At 44.1% G+C, this 21,660-nt stretch overlaps 1 protein-coding gene across 3 annotated transcripts; it reads left to right on the top strand.

Annotated features, from left to right (window-relative positions):
• The first annotated feature begins 2 nt into the window (after positions 1-2).
• On the top strand, positions 3-18,424 carry LOC135510453 (RNA-binding protein 4-like). Of its 3 annotated transcripts, none has more exons than XM_064931397.1 (8): positions 3-95; positions 7,606-7,756; positions 8,092-8,296; positions 9,257-9,363; positions 9,921-10,906; positions 11,397-11,459; positions 11,984-12,055; positions 12,273-18,424. In XM_064931397.1, the coding sequence occupies exons 2-8, from the start codon at positions 7,613-7,615 to the stop codon at positions 12,637-12,639; spliced, it is 1,944 nt and encodes a 647-aa protein (XP_064787469.1). In that variant the 5' UTR covers positions 3-95; positions 7,606-7,612; the 3' UTR covers positions 12,640-18,424. The 3 variants fall into 3 exon arrangements, with proteins under 3 accessions (XP_064787469.1, XP_064787468.1, XP_064787470.1); XM_064931396.1 differs by having other exon boundaries at positions 4-95; positions 9,236-9,363; XM_064931398.1 differs by lacking the exon at positions 11,397-11,459 and having other exon boundaries at positions 4-95; positions 9,236-9,363.
• Positions 18,425-21,660: the final 3,236 nt, after the last annotated feature.

The following is a 21,660-nucleotide window of genomic DNA, read 5'->3' as shown; positions in this document are numbered from 1 at the left end:
GTGTGGCAGCCCCCCCAACCCCCTGACTTCCCCATTGGTGAAGCCTTCTAAAAACGGAAGCAGGCGCTACCATTTTGAAACACGGCACTGCTTAGGTAAGTAAGATGGTAGATTTATGTACCTCTTTTATTCGTTTTATTTACTAAAGATGAACAATATAAGTAACGATTCGTAGAAACATTAGGTTTTAATCGTCAGCGGAAGAACCAATGACACGAAACACGAAAGCGTATTGTCGTTCCATTGAAGACATTTTCGCTATCGTGCAATGTATCCGTTCCAGTGCGGAAAAATGCTGTGACTAACATATCCAATGTAACATTGTTTTGTTATATGTCCACCACTCATCCGATACAGTTCGTGTACTGTTTTTGTAGATTGGATTAATGATAACACAATGGCATCGAAACCCCATTTCCAGCTACTTAGGCAAATCGTCTCACATTTTCGCCGCGAGGTTTGTGCAGTTTCGGTCACACCAACCAAAACCTAAGCATCCTCTCCAGTCCATATGGGTAATTTTAAAGAAAACATGTGTCGTCTATCAACTGTTTTCTCAGTCTTAGCAGCGAATTGGAAAGTCATGTAAACCCGAACCACGTTTTTGATACATATCTGTAACGGCCATCGGGAGATTCCCAATGGCAGGGTTGCCAGGTGAAGCTAAAATATGTAGCCCAGTGACCTCTGAAAACCCGCCCACAAGGCCTGACAACTAGCCCAAAATGTTTTTCAGCTGCAAGGGAGGAGTTGCAACATTTTACCAAAACCCCTTTTCCATAACCTTATTGAGCGAATTAAGAAGGAATATCGACGTATTTTTTAACAGCGTATGCTAAGAAGCTAAATCCGGTTTCACATCAAAATATTAATTATTGCCAGTTTAAGACTATGTCGCAAGAGAAAAGATAAATCACCCTTATTAAACTCTCCAGATAATTTTCCATAAATGGACGTCATTTAACTTGTTTTGGCCGCTATGATTGAGCAATGTGTGGTATTTGCCCAATATACCACAGCTAAGGGCTGTTCTTAGGACATAGCTTTTAGCCGTGGTATATATTGGCCATATACCACAAACCCATGAGGTGCCTTATTGCTATTATAAACTGGTTACCAACTTAGTTAGAACGGTAAAAAGTATGTTTTTGTCATTCCCCTGACACACATCTGATATACCATGGCTTTCAACCAATCAGCATTCAGGGCTCAAACCAGCCAGTTTATAATTGTAAATAAATCCAGTTTGGAGCATGTGCGTAACTATAGATAAATTAGACAGGAGAGTTTGAGTGACGAAAGTTGGACAGAGGATCTCGAACTCTGCAAGAAACACTTGGATTAATGTCCTTGTTTTAAATGTTATGTTATTTTCTGGCAATTGTGCAGTGTCAGATGTCAGATGTCAGACTACAAACCGTTATAAATGGCCTATTTGCAAGATATACTTGTTATTTCATAGGCTACTGACACAAATCAGGGGTTATAATTGCAATTCAACTTTGCCGTGGTTTGCTGAGCTAGATGCAGGTAGCCTATAGCCCCTGATATGCCAAAATCTAATTTCAGGTAAAAATCCACAATGAAACTGACATTAAATGTGGAGAATGATACATTTACAATAGAGCTGTGACCATGATCACAAGGCTACAACAACAAACTGAATTCTAGGCAATTTATTACATCTGGTTGCCAGCTCCGGGTAGGCTTCACAAGTGGCACACATTTATTTGCAATGACTCCAGTGATATCGTCATTTCAATATGTATTTATATATATAATGTATTTTTTAAACTCTAGTTCTTGAACTGCATTGTTGGTTAAGGGCTTGTATGTAAGCAATTCACGGTAAGGTCTACACCTGTTTTATTTTTTCACATGTGACACTTACAATTTGATTTTAAATGGTAGATGACATAGAAGTTACAGAAGTTAATAGCCTACTTGATGGTCAATAGATGCAAATGCAGCCAATCATTCTCTACAATTAATGGAATTTTCATTGTGGACTTTTTCCATTACACAAGCTACATAACCATTTCCACTCGCCCAGTCCTGCAGACCCTTGAACTGAGCATGCGTTAAACCCTTCGCTTGATACTGTTATCCATAAGAAAAGTCTACATCAGAATGCAGTTTACTTTAGGCCACCCTTGAGCGAATTTAGCTAAAGAGCTCTAGTGCGCATTACGTCGTTTTACAATGCGTGGTCGCCATTGTATCAGTTCTAGCACGTTAAAATGTTTTTGGGGAAAAGGGTGTCTCCATAATGAGGATTCTAAATAGCCTACCTACAACTGGTCAAAAGTTATCATGACGTGCGCGCGTGCTACTCTGTCGCGGTGACTCAGCTGCCTCTGCTGCAGCACTCTCGTCAACCAGCGACCTCAACATACACACACCCCTCCGGCCCTGCCCCTCTCCACCATTCATTCACATACACAGTAAGCAGGTCACAGTGAAACATATATAATTTTAGAAATGCCATAGCGGCCGCGGTGCAATTTAGAAGTAGACCAAAAACCTACCACCCACACCAATAAATTTTCCCCGCAAATTGTTTTATTTTTATTGCAACAATAATAACAATTTTACACATCAATACAGGGACATTCCTGTGAATAAAATCAAATAATAAAACACCAAGGGACCATAAAAATAAATAATACTTCAGGACATTTTAGATGTGACAAGGCAATGAGACATTAACAAACTTTTTAAGTTTCACAAGTTTGAGGGATTTGTAAAATTGTAAAAGTTAAATTAAAAAAAATGGAAATTTCCCACATTATTTACATTTTGTGAATATGATATTTGACCAAGAGAATAGCAATGTTAATAAAATAGTTATGATCGGAATTTACAAGGATAAGCATAATGCCGTTTAATGTCATCAAAGGTCATTTTGGAGATTATATACACAACCATCCATGAATTTCAATCCATAGTTTATTAGAATGGCGGCATGAAAAAAATACATGTTCTAAAGATTCTGAATCAGAGGAACATTTTTTGTCAATATGTAACATTTTGTGCAATAAGTAATTAACAGGGTAGATGTGAGAAAATATTTTAAAATGAGTTTCTTTAAATGTTGGGATAACTGGACAATTAAAGAAAAAGTTCATGGCTTTTGACCATAGCATGGGTTGGTCACTTCCATAGCAATATATTGAATTATAATCACAAAAAATACTTAACTGCCAATCATATCCATTTATCATTTCATTTTTTATCCAAAAGGTTCAAGTCATTAATTTGTAAACTTGGTAAAGTGGAAACAACCTCATAATATAGCAGTGTTCTTAATAAGTGGATTTCCTATTCATTTTAATAGTGCTATTATTCAAATCACTGTTTTATGGAGGGGAAATTCTTCTTGAATATCCTTTTCCAGAAAAAAAAAATTCTGGTGTAACTTAGACAATTTCACAGGTAACTTTGGAGGGTCAAAGTCACATTTATTTTGGAATTCAAGTTAGAGTGTATTAAACAGACTTGTTAGGGATATGATACCACATAGAGGTAGGATGAGACAGATGTAATTTCAACAGTTTAATTTAGGAAAAGGGCAGTATCATCTGCAAATTGAATGAAATGTATCTTAACTAAAAATACGGAAGTTTACAGACACTTAGGTTGGAGTCATTAAAACTCCTTTTTCAGCCACTCCACAAATGTCTTGTTAACAAACTATAGTTTAGGCAAGTTGGTTAGGACATCTACTGCATGACACAAGTCATTTTTCCAACAATTGTTTACAGACAGATTATTTCACTTATAATTCACTGTATCACAATTCCAGTGGGTCAGAAGTTTACAAACACTAAGTTGACTCTGTCTTTAAACAGCTTGGAAAAGCTCTTGATAGGCTAATTGACATCATTTGAGTCAATTGGAGGTGTACCTGTGGATCTATTTCAAGGCCTACCTTCAAACTCAGTCCCTATTTTGCTTGACATTATGGGAAAATCAAAAGAAATCAGCCAAGACCTCCAGAAAAACAATTGTGGACCTCCACAAGTCTGGTTCATCCTTGGGAGCAATTTCCAAACGCCTGAAGGTACCATCTGTACAAATGACGCAGCCGTCATACCGCTCAAGAAGGAGACGCGTTCTGTCTCCTCGAGATGAACGTACTTTAAAAAAATATGTATTATTATTATTTTTGAATTTTTACCCCTTTTTCATGGTATCCAATTGTTTTAGTAGCTACTATATTGTCTCATCGCTACAACTCCCGTACGGGCACAGGAGAGACGAAGGTTGAAAGTCATGTGTCCTCCGATACACAACCCAACCAAGCCGCACTGCTTCTTACCACAGCACCATCCAACCCGGGAAGCCAGCCGCACCAATGTGTTGGAGGAAACACCGTGCACCTAGCAACCTTGGTTAGCGCACACTGCGCCCAGCCCGCCACAGGAGTCGCTGGTGCGCGATGAGACAAGGATTTCCCTACCGTCCAAACCCTCGCTAGGCCAATTGTGCGTCACCCCATGGACCTCCCGGTCGGGGCCGGTTACGACAGAGCCTGGGCGCGAACCCAGGGTCTCTGGTGGCACAGCTGGCGCTGCATTACAGCGCCCTTAACAACTGCGCCACCGGGGAGGCCCTGATGGATGTGCGAAAAGTGACAATTAATCCCAGAACAACAGCAAAGGACCTTGTGAAGATGTTGGAGGAAACAGGTACAAAAGTATATATTTCACAGTAAAACGAGTCCTATATCGACATAACTATAAAGGCCGCTCAGCAAGGAAGAAGCAACTGCTCCAAAAACGCCATAAAAAAGCGAGACTACGCTTTGCAACTGCACATGGGACAAAGGGGATTGTGGGGATTGCACTTGAGGATTGTAGTTTTTGGAGAAATGTCCTCTGGTCTGATAGAATTCTTTGGCCATAATGACCATCGTTATGTTTGGAGGGAAAAGGGGGAGGCTTGCAACCAGAAGAACACCATCCCAACCGTGAAGCACGGGGGTGGCAGCATCATGTTGTGGGGGTGCTTTGCTGCAGGAGGGACTGGTGCACTTCACAAAATAGATGGCATCATGAGGAAAGAAAAGTATGTTAATATATTGAAGCAACATCTCAAGACATCAGTCAGAAAGTTAAAGCTTGGTCGCAAAAGGGTCTTTCAAATGGACAATGACCCCAAGCATACATCCAAAGTTGAGGCAAAATGGTTTAAGATAAACAAAGTCAAGGTATTGGAGTGGCCATCACAAAGCCTTGACCTCAATCTTATAGAAAACTTGTGGGAAGAACTGAAAAAGTGCGAGCAAGGAGACCTACAAATCTGATTCAGTTACACCAGCTATGTCAGGATTAATGGGCCAAAATTCACCCAACTTATTGTGTGAAGCTTGTGGAAGGCTACCCGAAACGTTTGACCCAAGTTAAACAATTTAAAGGCAATGGTACCAAATACTAATTGAGTGTATGTAAACTTCTGACACACTGGGAATGTGATGAAAGAAATAAAAGCTGAAATAAATCATTCTCTCTACTATTATTCTGACATTTCACATTCTTAAAAAAAGTGGTGATCCTAACTGACCTAAGACAGGGTATTTTTACTTGGATTAAATGTCTGGAATTTGAAAAGCTGAGTTTAAATGTATTTGGCGAATGTGCATGTAACCTTCTGACTTCAACTGTATATCACCAAGGGATTTTTTCAGCCTATTGGCATAGACATGGGCTAGTAACTTATAGTCAGTTACCAACAACATGATTGTTCTCCAATTGTCCTTCTTTGGTTTGGGTATTAGAACTATTTGTCCCCGTCTCAAAGGAGGTAAGAAAGCATTGTCAATAACCTCTTTGTAGACCGAAAGCAATAACTCTCTAATATCAGGCCAAAAATCCCAATAGAATTCAGCTGTCAGGACATTCAGGGGATTTACCTATAGGAATTTGTTTAATGGCTTGGTCCAACTCAGTAATACCTATATCGGAATCACAGAGTTCCTTAAACTTTTCTTCTATAGGGTTAACAGAGTTATTAACAGACTCAAAAAAGGAATCCAAGTCGCCTTCCGAAAGATGAGATTGATACAGTGCACTCTAGAAAGAGTGTATTTCCTTATTTAATCACTTCAAGATCATCGGATATAGTGTTGTTTACATAAATGGACGAAATACTATTCCTAGTCTGCCTACTTTTCTCCAAATTAATGAAATAAGATGTTTTTTCCACCTTTTTCAACCCATTTGGCCTTTGAACGGATGAAGGCACCCTGTGCTATATCGTTGTATATGTCGTCCAGTTCATCGTTTTCAAAGTAGCCCAATTCACCAGAATTCAATCGTGAACATGGCAACACTGCCCAATGGTTCAAGCATTTTTAAATGTTTTATTTTTTAAACTTTGTCTCGTGCTGCGCCATTAGAAATAAATAGTTTTCCCTGCTCCAGTGATGCCTCAACTGAAGTCGGTTTAGTGATGGAAATATAAGCTTTTCGTTGGACGGTGTATACCATGTGTATATACGACTAATACAACTTGAATATTGATCTGATCTCAGCGGAAAGGCTACCATGTATAGCATTTCCAGTATTCTATACATGTACACGGTGTCTTCCATATAATTACATATTAGAACTCTATGGTGTCTTCCATATAATTACATATTCGAACTCCATGGTGTCTTCCATATAATTACATATTAGAACTCCATGGTGTCTTCCATATAATTACATATTAGAACTCCATGGTGTCTTCCATATAATTACATATTAGAACTCCATGGTGTCTTCCATATAATTACATATTAGAACTCCATGGTGTCTTCCATATAATTACATATTAGAACTCTATGGTGTCTTCCATATAATTACATATTAGAACTCTATGGTGTCTTCCATATAATTACATATTAGAACTCCATGGTGTCTTCCATATAATTACATATTAGAACTCCATGGTGTCTTCCATATAATTACATATTAGAACTCCATGGTGTCTTCCATATAATTACATATTAGAACTCCATGGTGTCTTCCATATAATTACATATTAGAACTCCATGGTGTCTTTCATATAATTACATATTAGAACTCTATGGTGTCTTCCATATAATTACATATTAGAACTCCATGGTGTCTTCCATATAATTACATATTAGAACTCTATGATGTCTTCCATATAATTACATATTAGAACTCTGATGTCTTTCATATAATTACATATTAGAACTCCATGGTGTCTTCCATATAATTACATATTAGAACTCTATGATGTCTTTCATATAATTACATATTAGAACTCCATGGTGTCTTCCATATAATTACATATTAGAACTCTATGATGTCTTTCATATAATTACATATTAGAACTCCATGGTGTCTTCCATGTTGTTATTCTGCATGGTGGTCAATTGTCAAATATTTTCCTGACACATACTTCCTTTTCCCCTGTGGTCTCGTCATTCGTTTTGTCAGCTCTTGCTTTCTTCCTTATGGGTGTCTCTTGGACTGTTTGGTTTTTGGTGTTTCCAGCATTGTGGATAAGTGCAAGTTCAGAATGTTTTGTCTTTTACAGTATGTTCACCTGTCTCTCTCTCTCTCCCTTGTATCTGTGCATGTCCCACCACAGCTCCACTATGGACAAGAGCAACACGGTGAAGCTCTTCGTGGGCAACCTGGCTCTAGACACCACCCAGGAGGAGCTGTCGGCCATCTTTGAGGCGTACGGCCAGGTGGTCAGTTGCAGCGTTCTCCGACAGTTCGCCTTCGTACACCTACAGGTAGGATATAGATATCCCACAGGGAGGACTAAGGTCTAAGTCCCAATTCTCTAAGTGTACACTTGCACACTCTTCGTCATGGATATAACAATGATCTAAACACCTTCCAGCCAATGTTTACACCAACCGATCCTATTCTTTTAAGTGCACTACAGAACTGTGTGTTTGTCATTTTTAAATGGTGATTGTTTTTGTGTGTACATAAGCTACATTGAGTTGATATGGTACAAAATTTATTTCCTCATTGAATTTTCCTCACTTTAAAGTTTCCTAATCTAAATGAATGTCTTATTATTTTTACATTTACTTTGTTTTCTAATCAAATCTACTCCCAGGGTGAGGGTGCTGCGGAGCGGGCCATCAGGGAGCTGAACGGCAGGGAGTTCCGGGGGAGGAACCTGGTGGTGGAGGAGTCCCGGGGCAGACCGCTCCACTCCACCAAGGTGTTTGTGGGGAACCTGTCGGGCATGTGCACCACCGAGGACCTCCAGGAGCTCTTCCAGACCTTTGGTAAAGTGCTGGAGTGCGACAAAGTCAAAGGTGAGCCACGCCCCTTCTCATTGAGGGGTACTCCACGAGAGGGGAGTATCCCTACGAGGGTGTCTCAGGGGGATTTGGGATATGCAATGAACACAGTTCCACTTCACACATGTATGTAATACACACTTGTACACATGTGAAATAGGACAAATATAAGCACCCCCAAAATAATGATGTTATTATAATGGTACTCATGAGGGTGAAGGGAGAGATTGCTCAGTATGGCGAAGGGTGAAGTTGACCCTAGATGTTGATCTTGGGTCAGTTTGCATTTCCCCCACTACTAGGGCGGCAGCTAGCCTAGTGGTCAGACCGTTGGGCCCGTAACCGAAAGGTCGCTGGTTTGTATATACTCAAGCCGCCAAGGTGAAGAGTCTGTGTCCTTGAGCAAGGCACTTAACACTAATTTGGCTGACCCTGTAAAACAGCACATTTCACTCCACCAATCTGGTGAATGTCACAATAAAACATATGTGTGTGATTTAATGGTTAGGTTTGGGGGAAGGGAAACTGATCCTAGATCTGTACCTAGAGGGAATCTCACCGTGGAGCTTACAGTACATTATGGCGTACAAGTGCTTGAAGTAGGCCGGACGGTGTCGTCTAGTACGGAGTACAGACACCTAATTCTCTACCTCTGGAGTACTGCACATCTTATAGAACAGGCCATTGGCTTTCATATATGATGGGTACCAGCACCCAAAATGAGTACTGTCACCTATGTCATTGCACTGCATACCGGTGATGGGTAGTTGAAAGTGTAAAGATCCAAGGTATTCTAAGTTGTTTGGGGCTTTTTCATTGTGCAACTTGACTATCAGGTAAGGTTTGTGTGTAGTTGTATAGAGCAGTAAGAAACGTGTGTGTATAGTGCGGTAAGATGTGTGTGTGTGGCATGCCCGGTGTGGTTCTAACTGGTGTCCCTGTGCTCAATGACAGCCAGGCTCTCCTCTTCTGCAGGCTACGCCTTCGTGCACATGGAGAACAAGGAGGAGGCTCTTCAGGCCATCGAGGCCCTCCACGGCACCTCCTTCAAGGGACGCCCGCTCTCCGTGGAACTCTCCAAGGTGCTGTAGCATGATGCACTGACATGGAGATAGACTCCCTTGACTGGCACCTCCCCACTCCTCCATTCAAGTCAATTGGCATTGTTAAATGAGGATCGGTGACCATTTTGAGTGTACCCATGAGGGTGCAGCCAAATTGCTGTGGTCTGAGGGGTGATGCCTGTTCTAGTGATTCTATTTTTGTGTACTACATTACCCATACTGCCCTGTCTTGTATATCCAGTTCTATGATGGTGAAGGCGTTCCTGAAGGTTTAGCATGGTGTACAACCGCAGTGGTTCTCAAACCTCTCCTCGCAGATCCCCAGCCATTCCATGTATTTGAATTATTCCACAGCTAGGACACCTGATTCCACTTGTCAACTAATCATCAAGCCCTTGACTAGATGAGTTGGTTTAGGACTGCAACAAAATTGCGAAATGTCTGGGGGTCCCCGAGGAGAGGTTTGAGAACCACTACAGTGCCTATAATGCTCTGAGTTGTAGGCTAGATCTGGTTGTCTCTTAGTAAAGACAGTTCCTGAAGCTCGCTAACAAATGGTGTCCGTCTCCATACAGGTGCAGCCCTCCAAGCAGACCCCGACGGGGAAGATCCCCTGTGTGAGCTGTGGGAAGCAGGGCCACTATGCCGGGGAGTGCCCTGTAGGGAAGTCCTCTCTGGAACAGTACCAGAGCCAGGCAGCTGTGTTAGCTGCAGCTGCCGCCGCCGCAGCCGGCCTGCCCCTCCAGGTCCAGCAAAGCGTCCACAACTCTGTCTACAACACCTCGACCTTTGACCCCACCTACGCGGCGTTGACGGGCCTCACCACCGGCACGCGGGCGGAAGGAAACCCCGTCAACCAGGCGGTGTATGGTGCCCTGGCGACGCAGGTCTACGGCGCTAACGTGGCCAATCAGCTCTATGGGGTCCAGGCAGCCAATCAGGCGGCAGCGTTGACGCAGGCGGGCGCCACGCAGGTGTACGCCAGCTCCATGAACCCCAGCCACGCCGCTCTCTACGGTCAGCTCAGTCAGATTGCCGCCAGCCCCGCTGCAGCATCCGCTGCTGCCGCCTACTCCACACCAGTTTACGCGCACGCCATGGCTAACCACCACCACCCGGGGGCCATCTACCTGGCTGCACCTGGCGTAGAGATGCCTGCGGCCGCCGCGGCAGTCAACCAGGCCTACGCCATGGCGCCGGCACTCTATGGGGGCGCCCAGCATGCCTACGGCCACTTGGGGATGGGTGCCGCCATGAGCGCATCAGCGGACCCGTCGGCGGCCATCTTTGAAGCGGCGAGGGTTCAGCACTACTTCGCCCAGGGACAGCAGGTTCTGGCCGAGCAGCAGAACGCGGCGGCAGTGGCTGCGGCACAAGCGGCAAAGTCTGGAGAGCGGGACCGGAGTCCCCTGAGGCGCTCTGCGGGGTCCCTGCTGCCCGACCCCGTCATGAAGCCCTTCATGTACCAGAGAGCCCCCAAGCAGCGCCGGCCGCTGCTCCCCACCCCCGCCGGGCGAGCTGCAGAGGAAGCAGCGGAGGCTGGAGAGGACCCCATGGCTCGGTACTACCACTTCCTTTCCATCTTATCCAACCCTCTTTGACCCTTCACGATTTAGTTAACTTTACAGCTAATTACAAGTTAAGAAAGTCCACTAAGTAGAACATTGACATCATCAGTGCTGGACTAAAGTAGAAGTTAGTATTCACCCCAATGCTTTTCTGAGCCCTTAACCCTAATCTCTTTATTGAAGCCGCTTCTACCCTCCCCAATGCACTACACACTACACACTATCTTCTCACTACATTACCCTGTTTCACTACAAACCTTCCTCAGTGTTCAGACTTCAGGAGTGGTAGTGGACATACTTATAGGAACTGAATTGCTCAGTACATTATCCTTAATTTCCATCAAAGACTTGCTTGACCCCTTGTACATTTTCTGAAAGCCTGTTTGTGTGAAAAGACTACAATTCCCTACTGGTAGATGATCTAAATGCTCTATCTGTCCCCCTCCCTTTCTCCCTCCCTTCCTCCCTCCGTGTGGATCTTAGAGAGCAGTGCCAACAGTACGCTGAATGCAACCACCAACAGTACCAGCAGCTCCAGCACTTACAGTAATTAGGAGAATCCTAATTTCCAGTCAAGAAAGTCCACTTTAAGTCCAATTTCGACTTAGTCTTCCATTTGCGTCAGTGCAAGGCTAAGTGAAACTTTGACTTCAGTGGAGGTTAGGGTTCGCCCCAATAGTTTTTAGAAGCACTTAACCGTATTGAATCCTCTCTGACCCTCCCCAATGCACTACACCCTCTCCTCCTTTTCACTACGTGACCCTCTGTCTGATGTTCAGACTTCAGGAGTGGTAGTGGACATACTTCCTGGAACTGAATTGCTCAAGACATTATCTTTCAATGCCATCAGACTCTTAACCCCATGTACATTTCCTGAAAGCCTGTTCTTTGTGTGCAAAGACTACAATTCCCTAGTAGATGATCTAAAAACGCTCTTTCTGAAAGGCTGTTTGTGTAAAAAGACGACAGTTTCCTACTAGTCAATGCCTTGGTGTTAAAAGACTACAATTCCCTACTGGTAGATGATCTAAATTGCTCTATCTTTCCCCCTCCCTCCGTGTGTATCTTAGAGAGCAGTACCAACAGTATGCTGAGTACTACCACCAGCAGCACCAACAGCACCAGCAGCTCCAGCAGCTACAGTATGCTACCTACCCTACCTACCGCCCCCCAAAAGGCTCTCTGTACCCCCACTCAAATTTTTGTGTGTAAAAGACTGTAATATACAATCCCCAGTACATAATCCCAAACCCTCTTGTCTGTCTGTCTCCCTACCCTTTTTTCTCTCGTTCTTCCCGTCTCACTCAATTTCTCCTTCTCCCTCCCCCTTCTCTCCTTCTCATTCCCTTTCTCCCCCAGGTACTATGCAGAGTACTACCAGCAGTACCAGCAGTATCAGCAACTCCAGCAGTACCAGCAACTCCAACAGTACCAGCAACTCCAACAGCTCCAGTACGCCTACCCGCCTCCCAACCACCACGCCATGGCTGCCATCCCTGCCCACGCCATGGCGGGCCACGCCCACCACCACGGCCAACCGGCCCACGTCACGGCGCTGGACGCCGCCCTCAGGCCAGTGGTGCCCGCCTCCGCCGTGGCCGCCGCCATGGTGGCAGCGCCCAGAGTGTATGAGCCGCCGCTGCCGCCGCCACCGAACCGCAAGGAGGCCGTCCTCCGCCGAGCCCCCGAACTCTCCCTTCACACGCCTGAGCCCCCCTTCAGATAGTCACCTCCCTCGTACCCCTCTTCTGTTTCCCCCCCGCCTACAACTGTATACCACCCTCGTACCCCTCCTCACTCTCAGCGGCTGTGTGTGTCTGTGTATATCTGTGTGTGTGGGTATATGTGTGTGTACTGTGGCAGTGGGGATTTGTGTGTGTGAGAGTGTGTTTAGGAGTTGTCCTTTGACTACAGTAAAAACCCAACCCCAACTTGGTCCTGGTACCACACTAACAGTGCAGTTAAAGAAGGGAAGACATTCTGTCATCTTACCACCCCACAATGTTTAGCTATTGACTCTCTCAATGGTAGACCGGTGCCAGTAGCAGACAGTCAATGCCTTCCACATAGAGATGAGGTCAAAAATATCACAACCGATTCTTGTACTGTCTGCGCTGTGGTGTGTTGCGTAGCTCCAGGGTTGGAGGGGTCTGTGTGTCTTGTACGCGTCGGGATTGTGGTGCGAGTGTGTGTGTGGGAGTGGGAGAGTGATGTTGGCTTTCTGTTGTTACGATGTAATACACGCACTCCCACACGTGCTGCCTTGTTCCCTCATGAGCTCACCCCGGGGAGATTCGAGGAACATAGGCACACTGTACTATATGAAACTACCCTCTACCTCTCCAACCCCCTCCTTCCCTCACACCGCTGTAACCCCAACACTGAAAGACACTGCTGCATTTCTGCCCTTATTTACTCTGTCTATAACTTAGCCTGGGTAAACCAAATGAGATGCCGGGATCACCACGGGAACAATGGAGGGTTTAACATTGTCTCTCTATACCTACCTCTGACAATGAGAGCACTGAGCTTAGCTGGTTAGAATATGAATGGTTGGCCTTCTATCCATACAGTTTATCAGCCAATGTCAGTTGCCGAGTTGGGGGTCCATTTCAATCAAATTCAGCTTAATTTAAAATGGAATTGACCCCGTCCCTGGTCAATCATTTGGAGAAGAATGACACGTTTTAGGGACGTTTTCTATGTGCTGTACTACTAGAGTCTTACTGCATCAGTGCATCTTGAGAGGCCTTTTAAAGTATGAAATATTTTAGTTTAGTTTTTGTTGTAATGTAAGTGGTTGTCGGGTCGATGAAGAGTACATTCTAACCCCTCAGATCAAGTATGAATTATTTTATGGATTTATAAGTAAGTTAACTTTTTAGACTTGCTCGAGAATCATGAGTTTCAATGAGGTTTAAAGGAAAACTCCACCCAAAAACTATATTTTGGTGTTTGTTTCATTAATCCATTTTCAACGATATGTAACTTTCAAAATACAGGTCATCCCTGTATGATCCATTCAGCATCATATGATGTGGCGTTTTGTAAGTGACATGTCTCGATTGCTGACAAGCTATACATTTTGGGACTATGTCAACAACGGACGAATGAAACAAACACCAACATATTGTTTTTGGGTGGGAATTTCCCTTTAACGTTGTGCCTAAGCTTTGTGTGAAGTGCGTATAGCGGAGGGGAAGATGTCCCTTTTAAAGGGCTTTGTTCCCCTTACATGTCAGTCTTTTTACTCTGCGGTGGAGGGAAAGGGGTTAGGATAATGTGGTGCGGTAGCGTTCACACCGATGATATGGTGATGAGAGATGGAGCAGTATCTTTCAGTCTCCCTGTTCCGACGTACCCTTGCACCCCGCTGTAAGACGACTCACTACCCCCGTACCCCGCTGTGTCCTTCCTCTTCTCCCTGTGATTTTAGTGATTTACTATTTTATCTTGCATATAATCTCTCTGTCTCACACACACACACACACGCACACACACCAAGTTTCATCTGTGGGATCTCGACGATCAGGAAAAAAAACACCCTTTCTTGTTATGCTTGTTGCTTGCCTTGTTTCTGACCGTATTTTTAGAACTATTTAAAATATTTCTTTTTTTTTAACAAAAAGGAAAAAGGCATGCTTTTTAACATGTATACTACACATACCCAGCATTTAAAAATAAAGACTGTTTCTGACTACTGTGAGGAAAAGAAAAAACTGCGTTTCGGATGTATTTCCCCGTTCTTGTTTTTCCATCTTTTTTCCATCTTTTTTCCTCCTTACCGTCTCTCCTTCCTTGTTGTAATGACCAGACCCATATGACTGGGGACCAGGGTGGCAGAGAAAAGGAGGAGTAGCGTCTGTGTGTGCCCCCCCCTAGTCTGCCTCGTGGATGGGGTAAGTCTGGTCTGGGGTCAGCGCTCCTCTCTCCAGCCTCACCCAAACTCTAGGCCTATAGCAGACAGACCCTGGGTGCGTGCCAATAATATATACTTTCTCCTCAACTGTGCACTTGTTCACATCCCTTTACTGTTGCGAGAGGAAATGACTGAAATGAGGATGTTTTTATGGTGCCAACTCCTAGGCCAGTTGTATTCAACTCTCACCCTACGAGGTCCGGATCCTGCTTGTGTTCTATTCTACCTGATCATTAATTGCACCCGCCTGGTGTCCCAGGTCTAAATCAGGCGTTGACATCCAGAGTTGAGTTTGAGGGTTCTAGGCCATGTCTCTGCTGATCCTATGTTTTTAACATATGTGGGAAGTTGTGAACAAGTGTATACTTCAGGAGGAAAGAGAACTGGGACATAACCCCTCGCAGGTACATCAACAAGGCATCTACTGTGTTACCATGCGCTCATGTCTGAAAACAGCTTCCGTTACCTCTGATATTTTTGATTTCCACTTCGTGCCAAACTAGTGTCGATTTCATGCCATTTTAATTGCAGATTCACTGTTGAGTAGAGTGGCGCGCAATACTTGCTTGCAGATGACTCTTTGTTTTAACAATGGGTGGACAAACACAAACATCAGAGACCTGGGGAGAGGCACACAGATAGAATGACTGTGGGGGGGGGGGGCTGTGTGTCTGCTCCTACCCAACAACCTCACCACCAACACCATGTGTCTGTCTCTGCTGTGTTAGATGTGCATGTCACTGCTCTCTGTCCGAAGCCCCGTACATACTGACCTACTATTCCAACTGAAATAGGTACCGGCCGCCCAGACACCACCCAGCAGGTGTGAGGTGAGAGGGGGAAGACAATAAACGTCGCGCAGGCAAATGGGAAGTGGGAACTCAATCTTCTCCACCAAGGTAATGAAACAGCACTGTCCCCCTCTCTGACTGTGCCTTGACCGAAACACCCCTCCCCCCTCCTCGTCCGCCATCACCACCCCACCCTCCCCCTCTGTAGCTCCCCTCTCACCTGCGTTGACATTGCCCGGGGGGCTTCTTTTGGGGGTCACTGCTCACGCTGTGATGTCTTCTACCAGACTTCCAGTGACTTGTCCTGTCTCTCACCATGCAGCACCTACAGTGACTGGGCTGTCAGTCTCTCTGTCGTGCTGATGTGTGTCTGAGAGAGACTGTGTGTGTGTGTGTGTGTGTGACTGACTGTGACTACATGTATTAGAGCCAGAGACCGTGTGTGTAGTTTATAGAGTGAAAGAGTGTGTCACTGAATCTCCGTGTCTGAGAGAGTGTGTGTGTGTGATATCGTTGTTGTTTTGAGGCTTGGTACATGTGGATCCCCCGCCCCCGCTAGTGACTCCTACACCGCCGTATTCGCCGCCCCTCCCTCCAACCCATCCCCCTCTGCGCCTGTCCGCCGTACACAGCTTGCTGCCGCCGCCGCCTGCCGCCATCTTGGATCTAGGCTGGGCTCTGTGGATAAGCAGCCCCCGACTGGCCACACCACCCCTGGCTATGGCTGTAACCATAGAGACCTAGTGAATGACAATGGACACCGTGTATGGTGGCCTAGTGGGGTCACACGGCTGGACAGAGTATAAACTCATCAGAGACTTTGTAGGGCGAGAGTTTTTTTGCTTTGCTAAAACTGTGATGCTGGGTTTGCCATGGCTGTGTATGGGAGTTTAATCACTATTCACCACCTCCTTGCAGTTGAATGACTCAAGTCAAACTTATCTAATTAAATCCGATAAACTGACCTTGCTCTGGAGGATAACATTTGGAATAGGTTTTTTAACAGCGAGTTCCCTATGGCCCTCTCGCCCTATCAAAAACGTCCTATAAGACAGACCGGCCCAGTAAGGGCCCAACTACCTGCAGATTCACTGTAATCTCAGGACTCCTATAGGACTTCTTTGGTATGGGGACTATTTCTCTCCTCGAGGTAGCTGCTGTCCCTACACCAACCCGCTGTACCTGTGGGTTGCAATGCGTATATCTGAATATCCTCCTCCTGTTGAGATGATTGAATACACACACACTCACTCATCTGAGGTGTCCGGCATGTGGTCTGAACAGCTGAGTAGTGCGTTGCCGGTGGGGGGCAGAGACGAGAGTCTCCACCTCTGTCTTATGAATGAAGTTAAGGAAAGGATGGATGGATGGAAGGAAGGTGAGTTGGTAATGTAGGGATCTCCAGCTCTGATCCATCCCTGTTCCCTAGCTCTTCTATCCTGACGTTGGGGGGCCCTACACGAAAGTCATAAGCACTGGTGCTGCACAAAATAAACTGAGTAGTCTACCACTGCACCAGATGGTTTTTAATGCATTTTGGGGGGTAATCGATACAAATCACCCCTTAAGGTTCGCCAAAATACAACTGATTCTTCGATCTCCATGATCAGGATGTGATGCTCTTTGCCACACAGTCACCTCTCACTCTGACCTGGATGTGTGGAGTCTGACTCTTTCTGGTGTTTTGAGTAAATGTAGCCAGCCATGAAGTTCTCCTGGTCTGCTCCCTATTGGCTCACACTGACTGACAACCTCATGGCTGCTCCCTCTCTCTTCCCAGCACAGGACAGGGAAGCCATCAATGCTGCCTTATACATAGACACACACTCAAAGTATACCATGTCTCCAATACCAATCCCATGGTTTTAAATCGTCACGGAGTGAACGAGTGCACATTTCAAAGGGAGGGGACAGAATTGGAATTGGGCCACAGCTTTGCGCCCTGGGTCGACACCCAAGTCTACTGTCGTTCACACTTAATAACGTTGTTGCCCAAATGCTACCTAGTCACATCAAATATTATATTCTCACAATCAAGAACTTACTTGTAACTATGCTGTAACTAAGTTGACTTAATTGAGAATCTGGGCCCAGTCAAGTGTGGTTACAGTGTAATGGTGTGTGATTACATGTGGTTAGGGAAGAAGCTATATATAGACTTACAGTATAAAGGCAGCTTGATGTAGTGCTAGCTCTTATTGTTATCTAATACCTATGATCTTACTCTGAGGCCTTTCATTTCTCTTGGGTGTTGGAGGAGACATTTTTAGGGAGAAAGAGCAACTTTGTACACCAAGCTGGATTGTTGTGGCGATGTTTTGCAATGGATCGTTGTTGAGTCATTTGTTACTTTAAGCACATTTATAGGAAAAACTAAAACAAAGAATCAGCATGCTTGACGGAGATGAAGGGGGACATTTCCACGGTGAAAAATTGTTCAAATCTGTCAAAAGAAAAACCCTAAAACACATTATAGTCTGGCAGTGTGATTTTAATTTGACATTGTTCTTCAATGTGCGTTATAAGAAAGTGCATAAACTAGTTTACCATACTAAGCAAGGCATATGAACAGTGGTCTTTTTATAACACACATTGCTGAATAAGTGTCCAATTAAATCACACTTCCAGATGATGAGTTTTAAAGGGTTTTGCACCATGAAAATGTTGCCCATAATGTATTATGACTAATGAATAACCCCAATTGACTATAATGTATACTCCCTTTCTCCTTGCCTTGCTTATGTCTTGAGGCACTGTGCCATCTGCATGGCATTCCTAAATAAACACGTTTTTGAAATAAACGTCATGTTTTATTCTCTCTTTAATAATCACAATAAGGCTCATTTAAAAAGGTTTTAGCCAAAAACTTGTCGCCACTTTTTTAATAAGCAGTGACATGTTCCATTTAATTATATTTTTTTGTGATAAAACATTTGAGATACAGTGCCTTGCGAAAGTATTCAGCCCCCTTGAACTTTGCGACCTTTTGCCACATTTCAGGCTTCAAACATAAAGATATAAAACTGTATTTTTTTTGTGAAGAATCAACAACAAGTGGGACACAATCATGAAGTGGAACGACATTTATTGGATATTTCAAACTTTTTTAACAAATCAAAAAAATTATTTAGCTTTACTTTCAGTGCAGCAAACTCTCTCCAGAAGTTCAGTGAGGATCTCTGAATGATCCAATGTTGACCTAAATGACTAATGATGATAAATACAATCCACCTGTGTGTAATCAAGTCTCCGTATAAATGCACCTGCACTGTGATAGTCTCAGAGGTCCGTTAAAAGCGCAGAGAGCATCATAAAGAACAAGGAACACACCAGGCAGGTCCGAGATACTGTTGTGAAGAAGTTTAAAGCCGGATTTGGATACAAAAAGATTTCCCAAGCTTTAAACATCCCAAGGAGCACTGTGCAAGCGATAATATTGAAATGGAAGGAGTATCAGACCACTGCAAATCTACCAAGACCTTGCCGTCCCTCTAAACTTTCAGCTCATACAAGGAGAAGACTGATCAGAGATGCAGCCAAGAGGCCCATGATCACTCTGGATGAACTGCAGAGATCTACAGCTGAGGTGGGAGACTCTGTCCATAGGACAACAATCAGTCGTATATTGCACAAATCTGGCCTTTATGGAAGAGTGGCAAGAAGAAAGCCATTTCTTAAAGATATCCATAAAAAGTGTTGTTTAAAGTTTGCCACAAGCCACCTGGTAGACACACCAAACATGTGGAAGAAGGTGCTCTGGTCAGATGAAACCAAAATGGAACTTTTTGGCAACAATGCAAAACGTTATGTTTGGCGTATAAACAACACAGCTCATCACTCTGAACACACCATCCCCACTGTCAAACATGGTGGTGGCAGCATCATGGTTTGGGCCTGCTTTTCTTCAGCAGGGACAGGGAAGATGGTTAAAATTGATGGGAAGATGGAGCCAAATACAGGACCATTCTGGAAGAAAACCTGATGGAGTCTGCAAAAGACCTGAGACTGGGACGGAGATTTGTCTTCCAACAAGACAATGATCCAAAACATAAAGCAAAATCTACAATGGAGTGGTTCAAAAATAAACATATCCAGGTGTTAGAATGGCCAAGTCAAAGTCCAGACCTGAATCCAATCGAGAATCTGTGGAAAGAACTGAAAACTGCTGTTCACAAATGCTCTCCATCCAACCTCACTGAGCTCGAGCTGTTTTGCAAGGAGGAATGGGAAAAAAATGTCAGTCTCTCGATGTGCAAAACTGATAGAGACATACCCCAAGCGATTTACAGCTGTAATCGCAGCAGAAGGTGGCGCTACAAAGTATTAACTTAAGGGGGCTGAATAATTTTTCACGCCCAATTTTTCAGTTTTTGATTTGTTAAAAAAGTTTGAAATATCCAATAAATGTCGTTCCACTTCATGATTGTGTCCCACTTGTTGTTGATTCTTCACAAAAAAATACAGTTTTATATCTTTATGTTTGAAGCCTGAAATGTGGCAAAAGGTCGCAAAGTTCAAGGGGGCCGAATACTTTCGCAAGGCACTGTATATTTTATACTGTAGGCCTAAATCACTTTGTTTGACTGTATTATGCTGTTTAGCCTTCTGACATTCATATGGAACGTATACATGGAAAATACATAGCATGGCTGGGGGTCCCCGAGGACAGGTTTGGAAATGGAGGCAATAAGCCTATTCCAACAAGCCTAAGTCAGTTCGCTCGATTCAAAATGATATCTTTCTACATCTTAAGATACACTGTCTGTATGATTTATAATGACACATCTGTATCTTCAGGAGAAGATGTAGCTGTACGGACATTTAAGTTGTCGGAGGTCTGTATTTATCATTGGCGCCGGTGTGAGGGGTATGGCGCCTGAGAGACAGCTAAAGTCTAAACGGTATCCTTGGGATGTCCCAACTCAGAAGTCAGTTCACTGCAGTTGAAATTTAAAACGATTAAAGGGACATTTCACAATTTTCCAACTTCATATTCATCCTCTTGAGCACCACCCCAACATCAACGTTATGTGAAAATGGCGCATTTCTATGTTTTGTATTAAAAATATATAGAGGAAGAATTTAAGTCATCAGTATGCATCGTCATTTTAAACAATTATGAGTAGGCAGTAATTATTAATTGACTCCTTATTGTCCACTAATTGGTTGATGACATTGGAAATACTTTTGTATCTTTTTTACTACAAAACATAGAAATGCAACATTTTTATACACACACAGCCGCGAAGTGGTAGGCCACACAAGCTCACAGAACGGGACTGCTGAATGCTGAAGCGTGTAGCGTGTAAAAATGGTCTGTCCTCGGTTGCAACACTCACTGAGTTCCAAACTGCCTCTAGAAGCAACGTCAGCACAAGAAGTGTTCGTCGGGAGCTTCATGAAGGGGTTTCCATGGCTGAGCAGTCACACACAAGCCTCAGATCACTAGGCGCAATGCCAAGCATCAGCTGAAGTGGTGTAAAGCTCACCGCTGTTGGACTCTGGAGCAGTGGAAACGCGTTCTCTGGAGTGATGAATCACGCTTCACCATCTGGCAGTTTGACGGACAAATCTGGGTTTGGCGGATGCCAGGTAAACGCTACCTGCCCCAATGCATAGTGCCAACTGTAAAGTTTGGTGGAGGAGGAATAATGGTCTGGTGCTGTTTTTCGTGTTTCGGGCTAGGCCCTTCAGTTCCAGTGAAGAGAAATGTTAACACTACACACTACACATACAATGACATTCGAGACAATTCTGTGCTTCCAACTTTGTGGCAACAGTTTGGGGAAGGCCCTCTCCTGTTTCAGCATGACAATGCCCCCGTGCACAAAGCGAGGTCCATACAGAAATGGTTTGTTGAGATCGGTGCGGAAGAACTTGACTGACCTGCACAAATCCCTGACCTCAACCCCATCGAACACCTTTGGGATGGATTAGAACGCTGACAGTGAGCAAGGCCAAATCACCCAACATCAATGCCCGACCTCACTAATGCTCTTGTGGCTGAATGGAAGCAAGTTCCTGCAGCAATGTGCCA

This window comes from Oncorhynchus masou, chromosome 23 (genome assembly GCF_036934945.1).
Source record: "Oncorhynchus masou masou isolate Uvic2021 chromosome 23, UVic_Omas_1.1, whole genome shotgun sequence".
In the NCBI taxonomy this organism is placed as follows: domain Eukaryota; kingdom Metazoa; phylum Chordata; class Actinopteri; order Salmoniformes; family Salmonidae; genus Oncorhynchus; species Oncorhynchus masou.
The sequence above is the reverse complement of the archived record's forward strand: the minus strand, read 5'-3'. Positions and strand labels throughout refer to the sequence as shown.